Here is a 26,131-nt window from a genome sequence, read left to right on the forward strand (position 1 = left end):
AGAGTCCAGCAGACATGCCTTCTTAATTTTCAGCCCCTCATGCCTTGGGAATTAAAATGGAAATAAATGAGATTAGCAAACACTGGCCTCTGTCCCTCTTTCCTTCCCTCCTTCATCTTTCATGTCTCTGCCTCCCAAAGGCTTTCACAGCTGTTTGTTGCTGCAGCCCTGGCTATAAGCTCCGCCGGCTAATGGTGCTTCTGCGAGGCACCTCTCTTTGGGGTGGGGGTGTCAGCATTTCACTCCTCCGTTGCTGGATGTTTGACTGCTATATCACATGTCTGTGTTTACCTTCCAGACTTGGAAAGTATGAGAACGGAAGTCAGCCTTATCTCTTCCACTGTATTGTACTTTGTACTTACTTACTTACTTACTTACTTACTTACTTTCTCTCTCTCTCTTGGAGAAGAAGTGAGAGGACACCATGATTGCTTTGTCCTGTATATGTTGTTGTTGTTTAGTCGTTTAGTCGTTTCCGACTCTTTGTGACCCCATGGACCAGAGCACGCCAGGTACTCCTATCTTCTACTGCCTCCCGCAGTTTAGTCAAACTCATGCTGGTAGCTTCGAGAACACTGTTCAACCATCTCGTCCTCTGTCTTCCCGTTCTCCTTGTGCCCTCCATCTTTCCCAACATCAGGGTCTTTTCCAGGGAGTCTTCTCATCTCATGAGGTGGCCAAAGTATTGGAGCCTCAGCTTCACGATCTGTCCTTCCAGTGAGCACTCAGGGCTGATTTACTTCAGAATGGATACGTTTGATCTTCTTGCAGTCCATGGGACTCTCAAGAGTCTCCTCCAGCACCATAATTCAAAAGCATCAATTCTTCGGCGATCAGCCTTCTTTATGGTCCATCTCTCCCTTCCATATGTCCTGTATATATTGCTTAATAAATACTTAGAATGCACACACCAAAGCTCCACTTCGTTTCTGCTATACTCTGCTGATTGAGCGTGCACATATCTTTGGATATGTGTCGCTGGTGTGCACTGGGGCTGAAGATTTATGGATGTCCTGGGCTGCGCTTCATCAGGAAGACGCCCGGAGAGGTTTGTCTCCATTTGGGGACTGTGTGTGCCCCACAGGCGTGTTCCAATGGGGGGGTGGTTCAAAAAAGGTTGAGAGGCTGCCAGCTCTGCAAGCAAGGGGTGACATAACTGGGTTCCTGAGCCCCACAAGGGAACTGTAAAAAGAATGTAGTTGGTCAAGGGAGCCGCGGACTCAAAAAGGTTGAAAACCTCTGCTATATTCAGAGCACTGGCATATTGGTTAGCTAAAAAATTATAACCAGGTGCGCCTGTCTAACAAAGAAGTGCTTATATTGGACTGTAGTGATCACTGTGCTGCACTAATGGATATTAGTTTTATTACATAAGGTAAAGGTAAAGGGACCCCTGACCGTTAGGTCATGGATGACTCTGGGACTCTGGGGTTGCGGTGTTCATCTCACTTTATTGGCCGAGGGAGCTGGAGTACAGCTTCCGGGTCATGTGGCCAGCATGACTAAGCCGCTTCTGGCGAACCAGAGCAGCGCACGGAAACGCCGGTTACCTTCCCGCCGGAGCAGTACCTAATTATCTACTTGCACTTCATGCTTTTGAACTTCTAGGTTGGCAGGAGCAGGGACCGAGCAACGGGAGCTCACCCCACCGTGGGGATTTGAACTGCCGACCTTCTGATCGGCAAGCCTTAGGTTCTGTGGTTTAATAAATCTTTCAGATCAGAGTGTTAATAGAGAGAGTTAGCTTGTTGTAAGTTTGCTTGGAGTGGGCCTGCAGGATTGGAAATGGTGAAATCCTGTACCTTTTTATGAAGAATGAGTTGAACTGTTGAGTTTCTCTAGACTGGAAATGAATGGAATAGTTTGGCAGCAGGAGAGAAGGCTGTAGAATCAGTAAAATTTAAATAATTGTGAAATGTAACACATTGTTCAAGGGAAATGTAGGGATAGATGAATCAAAATGCTTATGGTTCATATGAATTTTTCATGTGGTCATTCACTAATCACCAAGTATTTTTTTTAAAATCTGTATGAAAATCCATATTTAAATATGTATATAAATGTATTTATAACAAAATGCATAATTTTATACTTTTTGTACTTTTGGGGTATTCTATTGCAAAATTTTAATGATAATGGGTTATATTCACTGTAGAGTTAAGCAGATCATTTCATATATGTTGATTATTTAAAACCTTTCAGTGGGCATGAATTTTGTTACTTGAACCGTGCCTTGTAAAGTTGAAAATATTAATTCAATTATATGTATTTTCTAGACTCTGCTAGTGTGAGTGGAAGAGAAAATGTGGTGGTAATTCATCCAGATTTCAGAATGATCGTTCTAGCAAACAGACCTGGATTTCCGTTTTTGGGCAATGACTTTTTTGGAACACTAGGTAAGTGCAGTGCTTAATAAACCAACAACAACTGTGTTTTCTACAGACTTCAGTATGGAAAATATAAGCTTTGCTTTACTCGTCCTCCTGATAGAAAAGATATACAGGAAACAGGCTGTTTTTTAAGAAATCTGTTCAGCCTTTCAGATAGGAGGCTGTGTCAGTCATTTTCTCATCTGAAACTTGGAAGAGAATTACACATGGACTCTTTGGGGAAAGTGGCTGCATAAAATAAGGGATTTTGAATTTTAAAGTATTTGGCTAAGCGCATAGCAGAACATACTTTTTCAGAATGTTAGCAAGAAGAACTATGTTTCTGGGATTGTTATAAGGTAATTTGGGATGAGAAGAAGGGGTCCAAATACTGGCATTCCGTGACTGTTGTGGTACCCCAACCTTCCTCAGTGTTGGATGGGCTTGATGGAAGTTGGCACCTCATTGGGAGGGCAGCAGGTTGCTGAAAGCTCGTAGTATCTCCTCTGGTGCTAGCTCTTGAAAATCTCATACAAAGGATCTGTTCCCAGCCTTTCTGCCTGAGCTACTTTCAAGTGGAGGACTGAATGATTATGGTGCACTCAGCAGCTGGCGAACTTCCATACGTGAATGTAATGGGTATGAGTTACTCGTGCGTAAACTGGTGCCTTTCTTGGTTAATTTGCCTTGTTAAAACTTTCTGACTGCACAGCCTCTCCTCATGGTGGCTGCCTCAGTCACTGGCAGAATCCGTCAGTGGGCGTTTCTTGAACCTCTTCCAACATAAAAGTTGTTTGACACCCAGTCTCCTCCCCCTCTCACTGCGCGGGAGTCTTCTGCGCAGGGAAGGCGTGGGTAGCGGAGGACCTGGGCTCTCCTCACTGATGTCCAGTGAAGAGTCCTGGAGCCCTCCCTCCGATTCCCCCATCTGCCCCCCTTTATCCCTGGTGTTGCGCTGATTGGCTTCCCCTTCTACTGAGCTGTTTCTCCCCCTGCTGCTGGGTCCTTCGCCAGCATCATCTGGGAGCCTCCCCTTCGCCTCTCGCTCCGATGTCAGTTCCCTGACAGTGAAGATGCGTTGAAGCTGGGCAATAGGTATCTAGAGGGACCGTTTGCCATAAAGACCCCTTTGAATAGCACAAGGGGCAACATGCTTGAAGGTTCAGTGGAGACTTCCGCCTCCAGTCCAGGAATGCAACCGAGTCAACAACACCTGGCTTTCTGGAGTTTGCATAGCTTCAGGGTTTCCATTACTATATGCTACAACCTTTCCACAACTCTCCATTCCTTGCTTGTTTATTCCAGGAGATATTTTTAGCTGCCATGCAATTGATAACCCCAAACCAAGCTCTGAGCTTGCAATGCTTCGACAATACGGGCCTGCGGTTCCTGAGCCAGTCCTGCAGAAACTGGTGGCTGCTTTTGGAGAGCTCAGAAGCTTGGCCGACCAAGGAATTATCAACTATCCTTACTCAACGAGAGAAGTAGTGAATATAGTCAAGCATTTACAGGTACAGTATATACATTTCTGCTACCGGCGCGATTTGGAACAGACCCACTGATAAATATTGACATTTAACTTGCAAAAACCATTCGGAAGAGTAGATTGAAATTGGTAAAGCCTAAAATGTTTGTAGGACCCATCTAAGGGGATTTAATGGCTGTGGCTGGTTCCAGAGGATGCTAGTCGTGAAAGCAGTGAAATTAGGTTAGTCGTGGATAACCCAAGTCCAGCAGGGCCCTGAATCTGATTGACTTCCTCTTGATCAAGACAAAATGTGCCCAGATGATTCCTCCTTTCCTATGCGTATAAAGGACCAGGGCCCTGCGGGATTTGACATCTTTCCGCAGGGCCTGCAAGACGGAGCTGTTCCACCAAGCCTTTGGGAAAGGGTGCAGTTTGACTTACTTTCTTTTGTATAAAACAAGCCCGAAGGAGGCCCCCAACCCACTCACAGGTCCTTGTATGATCAGTGTAAACAGTTGATCCAGGCAAGTATTAACCATGCTCAATTCCAACTTGATAATTGTCACCTGGCCAGATTTTAACTTGTCTGAATTAATTTTAAGATGCATTTTAATTAATTGATGTCTGTTTTATGTTTTTATGATGTTAGCCGCTCTGAGCCCGGCCTCGGCTGGGGAGGGCGGGATACAAATAAAAAATTATTATTATATTATTCTTATTCGCTTTGTAGACATGCCACTTCTGTGTGGAAGCAAGCTCATAAAATAGGAGTTGCTAATCTTACCAGCCCCAAGCAACTTCTGATCCCTCCAGATGCCACATGCCAGCGAAGCACACACACACATCTGGGCACACGCAACATCAAGCTACCCTGCTATTTTCTTGCATTTTTCAAGCTCTCTGTGTAAAACTAAGGAACTGTTAGTTACTGAAGCTGGGGAGGATTTTTTTTTGGGGGGGAGAGATTTTAAGAAGATAAAACAGTCATGCAAGAGTGTTTCTCCACTTTTTTTGCCACTGTTTTATTTCAGGAAGATAATGGGCTGCATGTTAAAGCTGCCAGCTCCCCTGAATCTTGCTTAGCGAGAAAGAGAGAGATAATGCAGGAAAATATGGGCAGCAAGTTAATGAAACAATGCCCCTGGGGCACCCCTGAATGTTCCTTAAATCACCCCTGGGTGCCACAGGACACTGGTTGAAAACCAGTGCTTTACTTATATACTTAGAAGTCCGGCCAGCTATGATCAATGGGGCTTTTTCCCTGTGAAGTATGCTAGGGTTGCAACCTAAAATACTCTTCTCAGAAGGTTCAGAAAAATTATCCTGTGTTCTTTGTAACTTGTTCAGAATGAAATAATAAAACCTATTTACCCATTTTCGAGGCAAAGGCTTCCAGAGCAGTTTATGAATATTAGAAATGAGATAATCCCATGTTCTTAGGCTTGACCCCAGAGGAATAGGGATTGGGAGGGCTGAGGTAACAAGGAAGCTTGGAAAGGAGTTCTCCATTATTCAGCATATCACTGAGCTTCCACAGCGGAAGGCGGGCCACTTTCTCTCACTAATACAGAACAACAAACCCCTGTGTTGGAAACCTAACACAGCAAACAACACAAGCAACATGATGACCAGTATGCTAGATAGCACTGCAATTCTTATTGCATAATATACATAATTTAGTACAACAAAAACAAAATGTGTACACTTGTAAATTCTCTAATATATTTGAAATCAAATGAACACACCTCTGTCAATCTTTGAAAGTCCGTAGAAGTATAATAAGTCTGTAGTTGAAACAAAGTAATAGATGCTATCCTGTGGGCTAAGCGGTAAAACTTTGTGCATTTTTCTAATCTGTGGGTTGTGCTGAAGAAGATTCCAGCGAAACAGTCAGATTATCTGGGATCACTGTCCTATGTTGTTATTCACTTACTACTTCGGCACCATGAACGCCTGAAAAGTTTCACCGCTTGTACTAAATTATGTATATTATGCAATAAGAATTGCAGTGCTATCTAGCATACTGGTCATTGTGTTGCTTGTGTTGTTTGTTGTTGGCTTGTCGCTTTCTCACACTGGCCGTGGCGATGTGATAGTCAGTAGCTGGAGGGAGGGCGGCTTTCAACAGAGCTGTCTTGGTTGCGTGGCGACTTCCCGCCCCCACCCAGGAAGAAATAAAGACACAGGACACCAGAATATAAGGTTAATGGGCGAAATAGGCCACAACTTTATTGATTAAAGGAATGAGCGGTATTTGGCTTAGGCATTGGCCCTATCGACTAGCCGGCTCCAGCCCGATTGCATGAAGACCGGCAAGGGTTAACCACCAGTAGGGGGAGCCCTGCTGAGGCTTGTCAACTAGGAACTCCCCCGGAGTCACCGCTTGGGGGCGTGCCTTGGGCCCATACCTCCATAGGCTTCGGACAGAGCAACCCCCCCCCCCGGAGTCCTTTATCGGACTACCCTTTTCTGTGGGGGAGGCGATGGCGCTTCCCTCCCCCCTCTCATCCACTTAACCCTCCCTTGCCAATGCCTAACAGCCAATACTGAGGAGTTGTGACGAGTTGCTACGAGGTAGGCGAAAAACCAACTGGCTGTATATGCCAATTACCAATTGGAAAAAATTCCTACCAGGTCCCGAGGCGACCAACCAAAGTCCATAGCAAGTCAGGGAGCCTACCTAGATGGGATGTGATAGTCACATAGCTGGAGGGAGGGCGGCTTTCAACAGAGCTGTCTTGGTGATGGGAAGGTGCTTGGCGGCTGCTTTCTCCGGTGGCCACCAGTGCCAAACACACTGCTCTGCTTTCTTTTGGACCACATCAGTGAGGCTGAGAGGGGGGCCTTGTCATCTGGGCAGCCCAGAACCTCCAGACACGCCACCCAGGCCTATGCCTAGAGATGTCCCTTCAGTGCTGTTAATTCTGTTTGACTTCACCCCCAGACGGTCATTCCCATTGTCTCTCGAGACAGACAGATGCCAGCAAAGGGCCTTCACTTCAGGGTATGAAACAGCCTTGCAATGTGCATCCCTATCAAAGAATCTCATTGAATGGAGATCCTCTTGCTTACCTAGAACTCCATTTGTGCATCTCAGAACCTGTGAAACCTTGCATCTCGGTCCGTGGGGAGCTCATTAATCTTGTGCTCTTCTCCTTCTCCCTCTCTGTAGAAATTTCCAACAGAAGGGCTTGCCAACGTTGTCAGAAATGTATTTGACTTTGACTCCTACAATAACGAAATGCGTGAGATTTTAATTCGGACTCTGCATAAACATGGCATCCCCATTGGAGCAAAACCCACCAATGTACACCTGGCTAAGGAGTAAGACTAACATAGATTGTATATTTGCTGCTAGTTAAGATCGACCTGTCTGCCTTGAATGCTTGAAGCAAATATTGCTAATACCTGAAAACAGATTGATATATTATTGAACTATTATTAATTTATACTATTTTAACTCTGCACATTTACAGCATTATGTATAAATTGTGAATGTATTATATTATGAATAGTGATGATTTGTATGATTAAATGGATCCAATAAAGGGGAAAATTCGTTCTTCTCGGTTTCTCTTCATTGAATGATCATTTTGCAATTTATTTCCATAATTAGTAGCAAATCCAAATTCTTTTTATCAATAGTGGGGAAATATGTTAGCCCCTATTCTTGCACAAATCTTTCAAAATACTTTGTAGAACATGTCCAAAGAGTAACTTATTCTTGAGTGAAGTTAGCATTTCAATACTTATTCCCATCATCAGACATTTGGCATGTACTTTGCAAAACCACAACTCCACAAACTGCTTACAGGCCATCCAGTTTGCTTCATGATATTGGTGGCTTTCCTCTGGTTTCAGACAGTTTTTTTGATGAGTATAATAAATGCACATAATTATGTGTCATAACTACTAAGGCTGTGGTCCTATCTCAGCTTACCTGGGAGTAAGCCCTATTGATTTCAGTAGTACTTATTTCTGAGCAGACATGGATAAGATCGCACTGCAAACCAATTTCCAAAACTATTTATAGAAAAACAAATATTCCCCTTTATACATACAAACCACTGGTGTTAGGCAAATTGGTTTTTATGGAAACTGCCTAGGTGAAGGGCCAGGTAGTTAGTTAGTTAGTTAGTAAATACCATCTGAAATGCATGCCTAAATTAAAATTAGGATTCTAAAGATTAAAAGGAGCACCTTGCATTGGGCATAGAAACAAACAGGTAGTCAAGTGAAGTTGTTTTAAAATTGGTGAAATAGGTTCATGTTGCCTCATTCCAGCCAATAATTTAGGAGTTGTGTTTTTTTTAATCAATTACAGTTGTTAATGTAATCCAAAACAACTTTGGATTTGCTCTCCTTCCTGGCCGTAGATGATGGGGACTGTTTGTCCTCACTGCACATAACATAACAGCCTGCATTTGCCAGGCAGTTCTTTGTATTTTATTCATAGCTGTAAGGCGGAAGGCATGTTGGGGCAAGGATTACTGAAGGCGAGGAAATATTAGGAGCAAAAGTGAATGTTGGCTTATGGTTGAGACCGTTATCTGGATCTCTGAGAGACTATATGGGTGCAAAAATCTTGTTAAAGCATTTGGGAACTACCTCTCTTTGCATTGTTAGCTTCATATGTACAGTTCCGGCACGGAATATGGTTAGGGTCAAAGCTGGGGTATGTTATGCTGGCCTGAGCCCAGATCAGCATGGCTTGGAGCAATGCCACTACAGTAGCAACTGAATTCCAGTGGCGGCACTTCTTCCTGAAGAAAAGGAAAAGGGACTTCCAACTACCCATTTGCCAGTTATATATACAAGAGTTCTTCAAAATAGTTAAATATTTACTCCAGGGTAGTATCCAGCTGTTCCTCCCTCTGCTAAGTGACTTTTCCCAGCCTTCAGTCTGGACATCTCAAGTTCATTCGTTTTTCCTTCCAGATAAGAAGTCCAAAAGAGGTTCCCTGATTGTTATTATGCTATTATATATAAAAGTCAGCAGTAGTCTTCCTCCAGTCCGACATCACAACTGAACCTCCAATATTAAGAAACATTCAGTCCTTGTTTTTTATTCCTCAAGGGTTTATTCACTCTGGTTATTTGTTAAGACAATAATAGATAGCTATTTACTTATTGTATAATCATTAATTCACATCCGAATCCATATCTTCCAGTTCCATTTCCTGATGGCCACTGTTTTCAGTCCTTTAATATATATATATAGAGAGAGAGAGAGACAGAAAGAGAGAGTTTCCATTTCCTCCTTTTCCATTCTTTTCCCAAACGTGTTACAAGAGTAAGTAGCTTTCCCCTCGAGATTTATTCCAATTTTTACACAGAATCCTTTCGTTCTCAACTCATCTCTGCCAGCTCAGGATATTTCTTAGTCTTTCCATCCATGGACCCCTTCCCCTCCTCCAACATCATAGCTTGGCTGTTTCATTCCTCCAGGCACCTGCTGTGTGGAGGTCTTCTCACTTTCATCACCCCTTGCCTTCAACTATATCATTCCATTCTCCTGGTCTGGCAAATCTCCAGCAGTATTTTTTCCAAAGGCTATATATATTATCCAGCCACAGTGTTGCCCAATTAACATTTAACATTTTATGCAGCTCCACTCTTATTTCCTTTAATTGCTCATTTAATAATTGTTGCACAACTGCAACAGTCAATGCAGTATTTTTCAGCATTTTCACCAGCCTGAGTGCTTTCTCAGAAATTCACACAGTCCTTGCTTATCTGGAAATTGCAGGAAGTTGCATTTCTAACATTGCCTTCTCACAGGGAGCAGCCATGTAGTTTCACAGTACAAAGCAGCACATTCACCAGTAAAACAGGATTAAGACTAGAACAAAATAAGATGAAAATTTCTCAAAGTTGGAGAATCTCTTACCTGTTTGAAAAACTTTCTTTGCTATGTGGAATAAGAGCATGTTTTTTGATTTATTTGTTTACAGCCCCTTAATGGCGTCTCCTCTTAAGTCAGCTATTGGGTTGTATTTCAAATGAACATTTTAACCAACAGAGAGATAGTCATAGTAGTAATTTATAGGAGTTTCAGAAATAATTGAAGAAAGGAGCTTTTGGTTATCTTTGCCCTAGGGGCTGACCTCTAGGGCTATTAAGTGGTGTTTGGGCAAAATTCACCCGTTTAGGTTCCTTGAAGATTTCTTGGTCCCATGGCGGGAGCAATCCTTCCAGAACATTTGGAAGATAATCCCTGTTATATCTGTTCCTCAGAGAAGAATACGAGACAGTAGCTATCGTTAATCACCACTTAATTATCTTTGAGAATAGAGCCTCAACAGAGACGGCTAACCAGCTATGATGCCTCCCCGGAAGTCCGAGAATAATGAATTCATAATGAAATTGAGCTGGACAAGGTGGTCCCCAGCATAGTGTTAGAGGATCCTGGGACAGTTGTCCTGCATGACTCCATTGTCCCTGTGGAGGCTGATATTGGGCTGGTTTGAAATTTCATGTCCTTCATGACAACCATGGGAATGTCTCAAGTGGCTGTTGGGCCAGTGGATTAGGCAGGGCACACCTTTGAGTGATGTGAGGGATGGTTTGAAAATGAGGGAATGCAGTGCAGTCCCTTGTTATTTTTGGACCATTACCTGGTCTGGTGAAATTTGGCTTGGTAGTGGCAATTCCTGCCAGTAAGGGAAGTAGGCCTATTTGAAGGGCCTCCCCTCAGAAACTGATGTGTTCCTGAATGACTCTGTCAAAGCGCTGACCTCCGTATGAAATGACAATATGAAAGGGGCAGTTGACATGATCGCTCCCAAGCATCATCTTCGGCAGTGTGCCACCTAAGTGGCTCCTTGGTATCTTGGTGATCTTTGGGCTATGAAGCAAGCCCACTGTCCCCCTGCTTCCTCAGAAAACTTGTTTGAAAAGGAACACTTGCCCTCAGAGTCAAGTTTGTATTGTTAGATGTTTTAGTAGTAAAGTGAGATGAACGCCACAACCCCAGAGTCGTTCGCGACTGGACATAACTGTCAGGGGTCCTTGACCTTTAACAGTCATAATGTTGGAAGTCTGGCAGGTTTAACAAGCATTATCTTAACTAATGTGTTAAGATAATGTGTGTCCTCATCCGCTCCGATTCTATGCCCTGACCGCATTCTGTGACAGGCAGGAAATGCTGGGAGACCTTCTTCTGAGGGAAACACAGTCGTTCAATGGCAATGCTTCATCAGTCATGGCAGTTAATGAAAATGGGCTGAGTTGTATACGATAGGGTTGTCATATTTGCAAAATCTGCCCCAAAAATGGAGTGCTTTTTTAAAACCTTTTTTTTTAAAAAAAAAGGAAAATACCAAAAAAAAATCAACACTTCCGATATGGGCTGCCAGGTTTTCCTGGACATTCGTGCTGCTTTTCAAAAATTCCACCCAGACGCCATTTTTGACGTACAGATCCCAACTATCTCTGGGAAATTCCGAACGTATGGCAGTCCTGGCATAGAGGACTTTTCCTATTATTTTTATCTAGTCTCTCCTTGATCTTGCCAGCTCCCCATCTATCTTTCCCACCCCACAGAAAAAATGAACCCAACTTGGCCTCCTCTTTAAACTCTTATTTGGCAGAACTTGTTTGTATTTTCTAGAAATGTATTTCCTTCTTCCTTTGTCAGTTGTTGCATTCAAACCTGTGGCCTCCGTGCAGCCGAAGTGTTTCTGGATATGTTGGGACGCAGCTTATACTTGCACAGGCCATTTGGGTTTCCAAGTCTTTCCCTTACAGAGCATAATTTTCAGTGGGACTCCTCCTGGTATTGTTTCCTTGATATTTTAAGGCTGCTGACTCTGTGGCAGATTAAGATTGTGTCAACAAGGAAACTTTTCAGCTCAGAAATGTATTTTTAGATGAAATGCCATCTAAAAAGAGAAAGTTATAGGTGGGTTAGCATTCATGGCACTTCAGATGCCAACAACTTGCATTTTCCCTCTTACATTGATTTTGGTTTTGTTTTGTTCCTCTCTTCTCTTTGTTGTTGTTGTCTGTAAATGTTTGGTAGCTACCTAAAAAACAAAAAAATAATAATAGTTTCTTTGTTGGGCAGGTTGCCATTGCCAAGTGCAAAATTAATGGGCTACTGGAAAGTCAGCCAGCCACAACAGAAACTTTTGTGCCCAACTGAAACACATCACATAGATATAAAGGTAAGATTTTAAAAAATAAATCTTAATGTTGACTGTAAGCATACCCTATTTTCCAGGATTTTAAAGTCATACAGAATTTTTTCATGTATTCACAATTTGTAGTCTACCAATTCCAGAGCTGGATTAAGACCCTTAGAGGCCCTAAGCATTTAAAAGATTTTGGTGCCCGCATATGTGTCTAATTCAAAATATAAATTATATTTCTTTTAGGGTCCAATGTACTTAAATGTGCAGGCATTCCCACTGGAAAGACACGAAGCCAGATCCCTGAGCTTTACAGAAGAACGTGCCTTTTGGTCGCTGCCTTTGAATGAAGTTAATTTTGTGTGTGATGTTGCTGCGGCTCAAGGTAGAGTATAAATTTTATTTTCTGTTTATTTAGTGATGAAGAGAAACAGTATGAATGTGTAGATATCTAGAACATAATTAATATAAATTAGTTTGTATGCTGCCTTATTTTATTCCCTCTGCTCTATATTAATTCCCTCCCCTCTGCGGGAAGGTAAATGGCGTTTCCGTGCGCTGCTCTGATTTGGCAGAAGCAGCTTAGTCATGCTGGCCACATGACCTGGAAGCTGTACACCGGCTCCCTCGGCCAATAAAGCGAGATGAGTGCTGCAACCCAAGAGTCGTCCATGACTGGACCTAACTGTCAGGGGTCCCTTTACCTTTACCTTTGTATAATATGTGAATACATATATATGTGAATACATACAGGATTATTAATAACCTGCTATATTCTGTATAGACTCATTCCATATATCAATATATTTATGCAAACAATGTCTGTGCCTATAAGCAATCTGTTCATATGTTTGCTTTCATGTAACCTGTATCTTATTCCCACTTTCGGAAGCAGAAGACGCCCTTTATGTGGCTACATGCAATCCTGTGTCCTTATATGTCATGGATCCGGCCAGTAAGAATGGATGCATTATAGACTTGTATGACATCTTCCCAAGGACCGTTGGTGGAATATGGCAACCATTTGTGACATTGGCACCTCTGGGTAACCCTCTCAAAGGTCAAGTAGTTCTACACGAAGAACAGGTGAAAAAAGCCAACATGCTTTCCATTTCTGGGGTTAATATGTTGGCACCAGGAAGTGGGATCCCTCATATTTCTCAAGCTCTAATGTCTGTCTGGTTTTGAGATCAAAAATAATTCTCATCCAGTTCATCTTGGTTGGGATTATGGAGGACACACGTTCCCCTGGTGTATGGCACTGCCTTTTGTTGTTTTCACCAAACATGTCCCCACTGTGTAGGAGCTGGGCTTGTGACACATCTTGCTTGCTCACTTGCAGTCCTCTGTAAACTTGGCTCCTTGTACCGCATGAGAGCTGGTGTAGTATGGGGGTTAAGATACTGCATTATGAATTGGAGACAAGATTTGCACTGGGGATTTTCTGTCCAAAAACTAATTGGGGGTCCTTTAGACACGCTACTTTGCCTCCACATCCACATCTGCAAGAGAGGGATACTTCTGTGGCACTACCTTACAGACTTGTTGCAAGCTTTGTCTTCTATTCCAATAGCATATTACACATTTTAGACAGCGCTTTTACATTACATTCCAACAGATCTCTCTCCAGTTGTGATGTTTGTTCCCCAGTCCCTTGTATTCTATCTTACTTAAGTACTTCATTCAAATGAGGATATTGTATCCATGTTGTCAATTTTCCTGATAATTCCTTAAATTATTCTAATTTATACTCATCACAATTTTTAAAATAAATTTCTATAAGTTGTCCAACCTTCCATCATATTCTTTTTCTTTACCACTATGGCTTCCAGTGGTGACAGCCCAAGTGCTGTTTTTGCATCTATTAGATTTTTGTATTTATTCCATTCTCTATACAATTTTTCCCCAGTTATAGGATTTGTAAATCCTTTATGTACTTTCACCTTTTCATACCATAAATAAGCATGCCAACTGAAAATATTATCATGACATTCTAAGTCTGGAATATGTGAATTCTCCAATGTCATCCATTCCTTCAACCAACAAAGACAAGATGCTTCATAGTATAATCTCATGTCAGGCAGGGAGAAACCTCCTCTCTCTTTTCCATCTATCAATATTTTATATTTTATTCTAGGTTTTTTTCCCCTTGCCAAATATATTTAGAAATATCTTTTTGCCATGCATTGAAATTATGTTCATCAGAGAGCATTCTGTTGGGGGAGCTGATCTTCTGCCCAAGTGCTATACTTAGGTTTTCGGAAAACAACTGGTCACATGAAACTGCCTGTGGCATATGCAGTTCTGAAGTGAGGCAAAAGTGAAGCAAAATAATAATAATAATAATTATTATTATTATTATTATTATACCCCGCCCATCTGGCTGAGTTTCCCCAGTCACTCAGGGCAGCTCCCAATTGAGTGTTTAAAAACAATATAGCATTAAATATTAAAAACTTCCCTAAACAGGGCTGCCTCCAGATGTCTTTTAAAAATAGGATAGCTGCTTGTTTCCTTGACATCTGATGGGAGGGCGTTCCACAGGGCGGGCGCCACTACCAAGAAGGCCCTCTCTCTGGTTCCATGTAACTTCGCTTCTCGCAATGAGGGAACCGCCAGAAGGCCCTCGGCACTGGATCTCAGTGTCTGGGCTGAATGAAACAATTGTATGAACACTAACTTTTCTGAGTCAGCATTACGCAGTACAGCCGGCACATGGCTAGGCAGTCTCCTTCTGCTCCCTCTGGTTATTCATGCAAAAGTATGGAGCGACAATGTCGCCATTTGCAAGTTTCTCTGTTCTCGCTCCACTTATTAGGCAGAGCAAAATTTATGGTGACATAATATCTCCAGTTTTGCATTGCTAAACACTGAAAATGAAAAGAGAGGTGTTGCTGCTGCGTTTGATGGCAACTTCGCACTCGCATAATTCCTGAACCAAATCATCTGTTTGCTTCCTGCTGCTCTTCCTATCCTTTACAGTCTACTCTAACGAGATAAATGCATTCTGGATATTTCATTTAACTGGTGCATTGGGGGCAAAATGCCTTTATTCATGTTCCAGGACCTTAATGGCACAGAGAAATGCAGATAATTGTTCTGCAGGCTAAAAGCAGTTTGCCACCACCACCACCATTCAGAGTCCAGTTTAAATCCTACTTTCCTTTTGCAGACTTCGTACAAGAAAGCAGATGAAAGCTGGGGCTCATCATTAAGCGCTAAAATAATGTTGTTTGCTTTTATTGCTCTTGCAATGCGCTTGTACTGTCTGAAACAGTCTCAAGAGCTCCAGCAGAAAGTGAAGAGAAAAGGAAATTAATGAATGCCTCCAAAGCTCTTTAAAGCAAATGTACAGCTACATTTTGTGCATGTACATGCACAAAACAAAAATATTGAGTATTTTCTTGTTCTTGGGGGGCATGAAAAGGGGGAACTGGGTATGGCTTTGGAGGAAATATTTGCCTGCAGGAAAGGAGGGATGGCAGAGCAATAAGGAAATAAGTCCTGTTCAAATATTTTCTTCTCTATCCTTTCTTCCTCCTCTGCATTTTTAAACTCCCCTCCTCCCATCTAGAAGAACTCTAACATCAGCTTCCCTTTCCCTTAGTCGCAATTACACCCTTATTTGAACTAAGTTCTTCCAAGGGAGGAAAACCCTGGCGAAGGAACAAACTGAATCAAGGAAAGGGAAGCTTTGCAGTAGCTAAAAATAAAAGAGCGGCGCCTCAAAATAATGGCTGTTACATCTGTTGAGTATTTGGAATTCGAGGCACTGGGGACATGAGGTCACCCAAAGGTTTCTTTTCTCCCAGTAAAGAATAAACAGAACCAAAACTCTGCACAAGCACAGCATATCTTCCCAGCCCACTTGAAGAATTGCCAAAGCTGTAACTGGAAGTATTCACCAGTGATGCAAATTTCTATTTTTATACGCAAACCAATACACCACCAGTCCCTGTTACAGATGGGAGCCATTAGCGTCTGCAAGGGTTGGGAAAGGGGCCTTGTTACGGTGACCTCCTGAGCCCACCGCTACGTGAAAGAACACAACTGCCTTGTTAAGGCTTGCAATGGCCGGGAAATCTTAACCCTTTATTTAGTTGGATTGTGCTAATGCGCATTCGAGACTCATCAAGAAGGCATTTTTAGTCGTCTCCTTCATGTACTTTTGTATATATAGGGGCTGGGAGCACTGCAAACACTTTCTTGGAGTTACGTAGGGTATAATGCCAAGTGCTTGGCAATATCTTACTGGGTTTGAGTTAAAAACCTTTCTTTTTTAAGAAGAGATGTTGATTTGCTGAATATAACTACGATCCGGAATGTATGAGTGGAGATTTGTTACATGTAAGGGGTTCTTGCATGTAAAATATGGTCTGAAGCTCAACATCGAAAAAACTAAGATCATGGCCACTGGTCCCATCACCTCCTGGCAAATAGAAGGGGAAGAAATGGAGGCAGCGAGAGATTTTACTTTCTTGGGCTCCATGATCACTGCAGATGGTGACAGCAGTCACGAAATTAAAAGACGCCTGCTTCTTGGGAGAAAAGCAATGACAAACCTAGACAGCATCTTAAAAAGCAGAGACATCACCTTGCCAACAAAGGTCCGTATAGTTAAAGCTATGGTTTTTCCAGTAGTGATGTATGGATGTGAGAGGTGGACAATAAAGAAGGCTGATCGCTGAAGAATGGATGCTTTTGAATTATGGTGCTGGAGGAGACTCTTGAGAGTCCCATGGACTGCAAGAAGATCAAACCTATCCATTCTGAAGGAAATCAGCCCTGAGTGCTCACTGGAAGGACAGATTCTGAAACTGAGGCTCCAGTACTTTGGCCACCTCATGAGAAGAGAAGACTCCCTGGAAAAGACCCTGATGTTGGGAAAGATGGAGGGCACAAGGAGAAGGGGACGACAGAGGACGAGATGGTTGGACAGTGTTCTCGAAGCTACCAGCATGAGTCTGACCAAGCTGCGGGAGGCAGTGGAAGACAGGAGTTCCTGGCGTTCTCTGGTCCATGGGGTCATAAAGAGTCGGACACAACTAAACGACTAAACAACAACAACAAGGGGTTCTCGGCTAGAAGCTTTATCCCTGATACCAAGCTTTCTGTGGAAGGAATTATTTTGCCTGAAGGAACATTCAGGCAAGTGCGTTCCCTTTTGCTACCTGAAGTGTTATCGCCCGGATACAAATTCATCACCCCAGTAACAACAAGGCATAATTCACATTTACATAATTCACATAATTTACATTTCTGCCAAACTGATGCTTGCCTGTTTTTTAGGGTGAAGTTATAGCAATATGGCATGGAGACCCCAGTTGTCACAGTCTTCAATAGGTAGCTGAATTTTTAAAAAGAAAGAAATGAAGTGCTTTACCTTAGTGCCATATCCTAAAAGATAAGGGAGCTGTCTCACCACACTTATTTCCAAATAGACATGCATTAATTTTATGGTCCTAGATTGTGCCTCATCTTATTCCAGGTTGCTTGAACACTTTCACTTGCTCCAGCCTCCTTCAACAAAATAACCAAAGAAGTGATCTGTAGCAGATCTTGGAATTAATCTGTGATTATTTCTTTGGTGCTCTCCCATTCATATGACATTACATGGGTTGGGATATTGAGACCAGTTTGACACAACAGACCAACCATATATTTCTCTTCTAAGTCAAGGATTTCAACCTAACAGTGAACTTTGACAAAATGTTGTTGAGGGGCCTCGAAAGAAAGAAAGAAAGAAAGAAAGAAAGAAAGAAAGAAAGAAAGAAGCTTAGGTAATGGCTTCCAACAAAGAGAAATCTACTCAAAATTCTATAATGTCTTCAGTGTCAATCTTTTCAGTGAAAGAAATCAATGATGCCATGAAAATGGCATATGCTGGAAAAGAATGTAATTTTTTACTTTCTTTTTGCAGAGCAATGTTATTCTATTAGTGGACATTAACACTGGATCCATACGCCGACTTTTACTGTCGCCAGATGTGAAAGAGGGTCCTAAAAGGTCATCCTGGTGGGGCAACAAGGAAGAGCAGGTACGGCAGGGGTCAGCAACCTTTTTCAGCCATGGGCCGGTCCACCGGCCCTCAGACCATGTGGGGGGCCGGATTATATTTTGGAAAAAAATAAATGAACGAATTCCTATGCCCCGCAAATAACCCAGAGATGCATTTTAAATAAAAGCACACATTCTACTCACGTAAAAACACCAGGCAGGCCCCACAAATAACCCAGAGATGCATTTTAAATAAGAGGACACGTTCTACTCATGTAAAAACACACTGATTCCCGGACCGTCCGCTGGCTGGATGGAGAAGGCAATTGGGCCGCATCCAGCCCCCGGGCCTTAGGTTGCCTACCCCTGAGGTAAGGCATCCCAGTAGCCAACTATGTTTTGTGCGAAATGAGAAGCTTCTGTCTCCTCCAAGCCTAGTTATCGGAGTTTTTTCTGTCTCGCCTTTATGAACAGCAACACATAAAGGAAGCTCTTCCCTTTGAAACCTCATGCCAGGGTGCAGTTCTTTAGTTTTGTTTTTTATGGTACTACAGAACAACTGTTTTTGCTTGCAGGCACTGACATAGCTACCCTTCAGGAATTTGTATGCATGTATTTTTAATTAAATTTCCCTTACAGTCAGATATAGGAAATGCGCTTTGGAGGAGCTATGTAGTCGTGATGCAATATAATTTGCATGTGAAAGGGTCTCTTGTTCAGTACCCAGGATCTCAATTCAAAAGAACTAGAAATATCTCGGGCTAAATTCTTCAAGAGTAGGGTAAAGTCTTCTGTCCTAGATGGACCCAGTGGTCTGACAGCTTCGCATGATAAATCTCTTTTGGTCCAGTCTCAATCCAGTTTACGTCAAATAAACCAGGGAATCTGTGGTTATAAGCATTTATATATCAGTAGAGTGCACCCTGCTGGCTTTTGGAATATAGTGCTATATTTTTTGCCAAACAAGGTCTCTATGGAAGTAAAAGCCTGATCTGAAGCACTTTTCATTCATATAGATAGAGGCCAAATATTCATTTGCTGTTTGTTTGTTTTTCCTCCTGTAAGCAGGCAGACAACTCTTTTACAACTGAAGTTATGATGAATTTGGTAACTTTGTGAGTTTGAATTGGGTAATTTTGTAATTTGTTTTTTTCTTAGAAGAGTCACAAAATGTGCAGGGAGTTTTCACACAAAAACTGGCTGGTGTTTTATAAAGAAGAAGGGTGAGAAAGAACTCCTGTTTCCTATTCCCTCCCCTCACGGCAAAAAAAAGAGGCCCCTCTCCTGCGTTTGTCCTCAGCCTAATTTTGTCTTTCTTACCCCTTTATTTTCCAGGAGTCACCTTACCGTTTTAGATGTCCTGGAAGGCCATGCTCACACCATCACGCTGCCTATCAAACTCTCCTCTGTCTTTTTGGTGGCTGAAGACCACTGGCTCCTGGTCGAGAGCAAAACAAACCAGTAAGATGCTAGATATGCCTGCATGTTCCACCCAGAAACTTAGACATATCCATGCCCTCTCCATGCCTAAATATTTGCATGAAAATATTTCTCCATAACTTGGGAATTTCCATTTTTTGTAACCCCTGCTGCTGCTTTAGCAAGTTTTTTGGCATGGTCCAGCCAAAAATACTGGTGTGGTTTTTATGTAACGCTAAGCCAAACTTTGGCTTAGTAAGAGCTGGTAATCCTGGGGTAACTGGTGTAGTGGTTGGGAGTTACTCGTGCGTAATCCTGCCCCGTTTGAGCATTGGATTGCCTGGTTAAACCCTCCGGACAGCACAGCCCATCTCAGCGTGGCTGCCCTTAGTCACTCGTAGAATCTGTCTGTGGGCATTTCTTAAAGCGCTGCCAACATAAGAGTTGTTTGACGCCCAATCGTCTCCGCCTCTCACTGCGTGGGAGTCTCCTGCGCAGGGTGGGCGTGGGCAGCGGGGTGCTTGGGCTCTCCTCACTCACTTCCAACGAAGAGTCCTGGAGCCCCTGCACCTCCCTGTCCCGTTGCTCTCCTGGATCCCTGGTGTTACACTCATTCTCTTCCCCTTCTTCCCAGCTGAGTCTCCCTCTAGCGCTTGGACCTTCCCCTGCAGAATCCGAGACCCTCTCCTTCTCCCGTGCCTCTGATGGCAGTTCCCTGACATCCGGGGTGAAAATTGCTGCCACTTGACTCCTCCCTTGGCCATGCTGCTGCTGTCCGTGGCTTGGCCTAGTGCTTGGCTTACAGCCTGGAGTTGTGGTTTGTCTCTCTCCCTATAAAGTATATAACAAAGTTTTGTTCTTGATTTACCATTTGTGGTTTGCTTGGGGGAGACAAACCACAAACCTGGTTTCACACATGACAGTCAACCAAACTATGGCTTAGCTTTGGGTTGCATGGCGGCAGCAGGTTCAGGGAAGGAGCAAAGCAGCTGTGATTTTCACTCCAGGGACCTGCTTATTCTTGCTAAGCCATGGTGTGGCTTAGTGCTCATGCTAATGAGTTAAAAACTTGCTTTGCTCCAACCCATTGAAATCCACAAGGTTTTCAAGCACTTAACGTGGGGTATGAATCTTAAGAGGGACGCGGGTGGTGCTGTGAGTTAAACCACAGAGCCTAGGACTTGCCAATCAGAAGGTCGGCGGTTCGAATCCCCGCGACTGGGTGAGTTCCCGTTGCTCGGTCCCTGCTCCTGCCAACCTAGCAGTTCAAAAGCACGTCAAAGTGCAAGTAGATAAATAGGTACCGTTCTGGCGGGAAGGTAAACGGCATTTCCGTGCGCTGCTCTGGTTCGCCAGAAGTGGCTTAGTCATGCTGGCCACATGACCCGGAAGCTGTACGCTGGCTCCCTTGGCCAATAAAGTGAGATGAGCGCCGCAACCCCAGAGTCGGCCACGACTGGACCTAATGGTCAGGCCCTTTACCTATGAATCTTAAGATTGGTAAAGCAAATGGAATATTATTTGTAATGGTGTCCACAAGGATCAAGACTATCTGCAGTCATCACAAAAAGATTACCTCTGTGATCTCCTACCCTAAATTTAAGAGTGGGGAACATTCTTACTGTGCCCAGGGAGGTGGGACTGCCCCTTTCCTGCATCACAGCCATGGCACCTCATGGACATCAGCAACATATGTGGGAAGAAGAAGTCATGTCATCAGCCTGTCTCCCTGCATAAAGATGTTGCTGGTATTATACTGGAAGGAAGGAGTCATTTTGAAGTGGTAGCTACGTCACTGTTAACCTGAGAATAAGTCCTAAGGATAATTTGAGGGTGGGAGAGAGAGATTGGGGGCGCAGGAACCAAACAATTGTGACGGTGTTGATCAGTGCAATGGACAAGAGATAAATATGGCCATGTTAAATAACCACTGGGCAATTCCACCTGATTTGCAGAAAATATCTTTTAACTAAGCCTACGCATATGGAATCTGAAATGAATGGAATTTGCCAGTTACACGCACTGAATGAAGAGCCAACGGAGACTGAATCTGGGATAAAAACAGGTAGGGAATTTAAAATCGATTTGGCACTGCATGAGTCGGGTTTCCACCTGGTCACACGTATTATGTGAATTAAAAGCTTTAAAGGGACAATTCCCGGTCTTACTACAGTACTGTTAACAAGACTGTGGCCTCTTCTACAATTGTGTCCCTTCCAAATGCCAAAGTAGGAGAGTTAAAACTTCAGATGACAAGATGTAGTGACTCACATCCAAAGAAAGTTTATATTCAGTCTAATTGAAATCAACAGGAAAAGTTAGTTGCAACTCATTTATGTCTTTCTGTTTTAACTGGGAGCCTCAGTACAGGCGGTGAGCATTTGAGGCGTGTCCAGTAGCCACACAATTGCCAAAATGAGGGTCCTTTTGGACCTGGAAGAGGGTGGGGCAGGGCGTAACCGGGCAGAGGGTGTGCTCCGCTGATGCACACGAGGGCCGAGAACAGAACCCCCGTGCGAAATGGTCACTGCCCCTACTTACTTCTCACAGTTCTCTCCATGTCAGGACTAGCATGTCAGGAAGAAAGATTTTAGTCTAGCCTCCTACTGTCTCAGTGAGAACCACACCTAGTTTCCAATAGTGCGACTGGAAGCTGGCAGAGCCACCATACAGGTGAAACTCGGAAAATTAGAACATCGTGGAAAAGTTAATTTATTTCAGTAATTCAACTGAAAAGGTGAAACTAATATATGAGATAGACTCATGACATGCAAAGCGAGATATGTCAAGCCTTTATTTGTTATAATTGTGATGATCATGGTGTACAGCTGATGAAAACCCCAAATTAACAATCTCAGAAAATTAGAATATTAAATGAAATCAGCAAAGCAAGGACTGCAAATAGAGCAATATTGGACCTCTGAGAAGTAGAAGCATGCATATGTACTCAGTACTTGGTTTGGGCCCCTTTTGCATCAATTACTGCCTCAATGCGGTCTGGAATGGATGCTATCAGCCTGTGGCACTGCTGAGGTGCTATGGAAGACCAGGATGCTTCAATAGCAGCCTTCAGCTCTTCTGCATTGCTCGGTCTCATGTCTCTCATCTTTCTCTTGGCAATGCCCCATAAATTCTCTATGGGGTTCAGGTCAGGCGAGTTTGCTGGCCAATCAAGCACAGTAATCCCATGGGCATTGAACCAGGTTTTGGTACTTTTGGCAGAGTGGGCAGATGCCAAAGTCCTGCTGGAAAATGAAGTCAGCACCCCCATAAAGCTTGTCTGCGGAAGGAAGCATGAAGTGCTCCAAAATCTCCTGGTAGACGGCTGCGTTGACCCTGGACTTAATGAAGCACAGTGGACCAACACCAGCTGATGACATGGCTCCCCAAATCTCTTTTCTGATGAGAGCAGCTTTTGTATCTCATTTGGAAACCAAGGACCCAGAGTCTGGAGGAAGAATGGGGAGGCACACAATGCCAGATGCTTGAAATCCAGTGTGAAGTTTCCACAGTCTGTGTTAATTTGGGGAGCCATGTCATCAGATGGTGTTGGTGTTTAAAACAACAACTGTGGTATAAGACCAGAAATTCCCTGTTGTCCTGTTTAGGCTCACTGTTGGTTCCACAGAATGCTGTGCAATAGGCAGCTGTAGGTGTTCAGTTCAGACACGTTTGGTAGGAACTTGTGGTGGCCAATGTCAACTACTGTCCTGCATGTCTGCTACAAGAAAGTTGCCTAAATATGGTTTGTGACTGCATAATAAAAAGCACAAAACTTATGCCTGGAGGTGTAATGTGATTCCCGTACTTTTCTATGCCTCCTGCCAATCACCAGATGAAAACTGCATCTCATCACCTCTTAGGGAATAGCCGCTGAACCATTAGAATCCTGCTCAGCCTACAAACTATCAGTGGGCAATATCTAATTTAAATCTGTTGGTTTTTTCCAGTGAGTTTATCTTAGGATGACTTAGGGAGCAATCTTGTGCAAAAGAAGCTGCCTTAAAGCGAGCTGGAGTAAATTAAACTGGTGTAAAATCATACTAGATCTAAGCCCCCATTCAGCAGTGGGGGATCTCCTGTTGCTCTGCCCAAGGGTGGAAGAGGGAAAACAAGTCTTTAAAAGAGTGGGGTGTGTTGGGTTGCCAGCTGAATGGATTGAGTCCCTCGGCCTCAAATCTCCCCTTGCACCAGACTCAGCCACTTTCAGTTCAGCTCGCTGTTCCGTTGCTGAGCCAGGAAGAGCAAGTTTACACTGGCATATCTTTGGCTGAGTTGGGGTTGGCAACTTAATGTCAGCTGAGCCCAGGTGAGCAGGAGATCTGCGGCATCCTCAGCTGCTCTCCCTGACGTACCTTGCCATAGGATTGGCCCCTTAGCTGGATACAAGCTTTTGCTCTTCGGGATTAAATAAAAATGTTTCTGTATACCTGAAGGAGCGTCTCTGTCCCCATCGTTCCGCCCGGACTCTGAGGTCCAGTGTCGAGGGCCTTCTGGCGGTTCCCTCGCTGCGAGAAGCCAAGCTACAGGGAAGCAGGCAAAGGGCCTTCTCAGTGGTGGCACCCGCCCTGTGGAACGCCCTCCCACCAGATGTCAAAGAGAAAAACAACTACCAGACTTTTAGAAGACATCTGAAGGCAGCCATGTTTAGGGAAGCTTTTATTGTTTGACACACTATTGTATTTTAATATTTTGTTGGAAGCTGCCCAGAGTGGCTACGGAAATAAATTATTATTATTATTATTATTATTATTATTATTATTATTATTATTATTATTATTATTATTTGTTTGCTTCACTTTTGCTTCACTTCAGAACTGCATATGCCACAGGCAGTTTCATGTGACCAGTTGTCTTCCGAAAACCTAAGTGTAGCCCTTGGGCAGAAGATCAGCTCCCCCAACAGAATGCTCTCCGATGAACATAATTATGCTTCTATCGTTGTTGGATTTCCACACCTCATGGTAGGCATCGTTTTTACTTAGTTTAAATAAATGAAATGTCAGCATCAAGGATGCCACGTTAGGTAGATAATTAGCTCTGGCCAAGCTTGATAAAATTCTGATCCTACATGGTAGCAGTTGATGCCCTTCATATAATGGAGGCATTTATGGTGCCACCATAAAAACCACGGAGCCTCTTGGGCTTGCTGATAGGAAGGTCGGCGGTTCGAATCCCTGCGACGGGGTGAGCTCCCATTGCTCTGTCCCATCTTCTGCCAACCTAGCAGTTCAAAAGCACGCCAGTGAAAGTAGATAAATAGGTACCACTGCAGTGGGAAGGCAAACAGCGTTTCCGTGCTCTCTGATTTCTGTCACGTTGTCCTGTTGCACCAGAAGCGGTTTAGTCATGCTGGCCACATGACCCGGAAAGCTGTGGACAAACGCCAGCTCCCTCGGCCTGAAAGCAAAATGAGCATCACAACCCCATAGCCGCCTTTGACTGGACTTAACCATCCAGGGGTCCTTTACCTTACCTTTTATTACCATTTTCTGTTGCCCAGAATTGGAGAGGAGATGCCACCACCTCTTAATTATTGGATCGTGCAGCGATTTAACTGAAATATACCTAAGAAATTAGACAATGCATTGTAGATAAAATTAAATATAACATTTCAGTAAAAGTAATATACATTTTTCATTTAAATATCTGCTTAGTTAACAACAGCATTCCAAACAAGATCTCGGATGTGTTCCTGTTAACATACCTTGAAAGAGGTTTCGTAGGTAGATTTCACCATACAGTAGGGATGCAGGTGGCGCTGTGGGTTGAACCACAGAGCCTAGGACTTGCCGATCAGAAGGTCAGCGGTTCGAATCCCCGTGACGGGGTGAGCTCCCGTTGCTCGGTCCCAGCTCCTGCCAACCTAGCAGTTCGAAAGTACATCAGAGTGCAGGTAGATAAATAGGTACCGCTCTGGCGGGAAGGTAAACGGCGTTTCCGTGCGCTGCTCTGGTTTGCCAGAAGCGGCTTAGTCATGCTGGCCACATGACCTGGAAGCTGCACGCCGGCTCCCTCGACCAGTAAAGCAAGATGAGTGCCGCAACCCCAGAGTCGGTCATGACTGGACCAAATGGTCAGGGGTCCCTTTACCTTTACCTTTACCTTTTACCTTTTACCTTTCACCACACCACGGGTCCCTATGGCTAAGAGGAGCCTCAGTTGGTGAACTTTTCATTGCAGAAGCCTGTTGAGCCTTCATTAGTCCCTGTTCAAGGAAGTGAATGTTTAAGTTGATATTTCCCTTTTCCTCATTGTTCATCCTTAACACATTTTATGGACCAGTTGTACTGAGCACAGGATTGTATACTCTATTGTGCAGTGCAGTCCTATCGTCCTGCTTCTCTTGTGATTTTCTTGCAGTCTCCCAATGAGGTTTACAGCTGGAAGAGGGACTCTGTCCTGGGCCAGAGGCAGCCTTTGGCTTCTGATCCGTTGTATTATGGAAAGCGCAGCAAAGTTGGAGCTGCAAAGCGACCAAATTGTGTGACTCTTGCAGCTGCCAGTCAGGTGGTCAGAGTTCTGCCTCCTGGAGATGTCCCTTTGAAAGAACTTTATCCCAAAGGTAACACAAATACCAAATAGGAGTGGGATTACTAAATTACATTTCACCTAGGTTGCTGCAGTTCTTAGAAGTAAATACTGGGATTTACTTTTAGTAAATATACATAGAATTGGGCTGTGAGATTCTTTGAGAAGCTGCAAGCTCTACAACAGAATGCTGAATTGGCAAATATAGAATTTTG

The 26,131-nt window shown here is 43.5% G+C and overlaps 1 protein-coding gene and 1 long non-coding RNA gene across 5 annotated transcripts in view; one reads left to right on the forward strand and one right to left on the reverse strand.

The window, feature by feature from the left end:
- LOC308594059 overlaps positions 1 to 26,131 on the reverse strand; it is a 227,903-nt gene that overhangs the window by 160,995 nt on the left and 40,777 nt on the right. The window lies entirely within an intron of this gene.
- The window catches only part of VWA8 (von Willebrand factor A domain containing 8), an 89,108-nt gene that overhangs the window by 41,517 nt on the left and 21,460 nt on the right, over positions 1 to 26,131 (forward strand). For 3 of the 4 annotated variants that reach the window (XM_081206143.1, XM_081206142.1, XM_081206141.1), the window contains exons 24-35: positions 2,277 to 2,396; positions 3,675 to 3,880; positions 7,010 to 7,161; positions 11,906 to 12,005; positions 12,216 to 12,354; positions 12,862 to 13,055; positions 17,890 to 18,006; positions 19,125 to 19,189; positions 19,302 to 19,427; positions 21,341 to 21,450; positions 24,201 to 24,349; positions 25,749 to 25,950. In XM_081206143.1, the coding sequence (XP_081062269.1) occupies positions 2,277 to 2,396; positions 3,675 to 3,880; positions 7,010 to 7,161; positions 11,906 to 12,005; positions 12,216 to 12,354; positions 12,862 to 13,055; positions 17,890 to 18,006; positions 19,125 to 19,189; positions 19,302 to 19,427; positions 21,341 to 21,450; positions 24,201 to 24,349; positions 25,749 to 25,950 (1,680 nt within the window). The remainder of the gene's footprint in view (positions 1 to 2,276; positions 2,397 to 3,674; positions 3,881 to 7,009; positions 7,162 to 11,905; positions 12,006 to 12,215; positions 12,355 to 12,861; positions 13,056 to 17,889; positions 18,007 to 19,124; positions 19,190 to 19,301; positions 19,428 to 21,340; positions 21,451 to 24,200; positions 24,350 to 25,748; positions 25,951 to 26,131) is intronic. The other variant, XM_081206144.1, reaches the window with a different exon arrangement.

This window comes from Podarcis bocagei (assembly GCF_964188305.1).
Source record: "Podarcis bocagei genome assembly, chromosome: 8".
Classification (NCBI taxonomy): domain Eukaryota; kingdom Metazoa; phylum Chordata; class Lepidosauria; order Squamata; family Lacertidae; genus Podarcis; species Podarcis bocagei.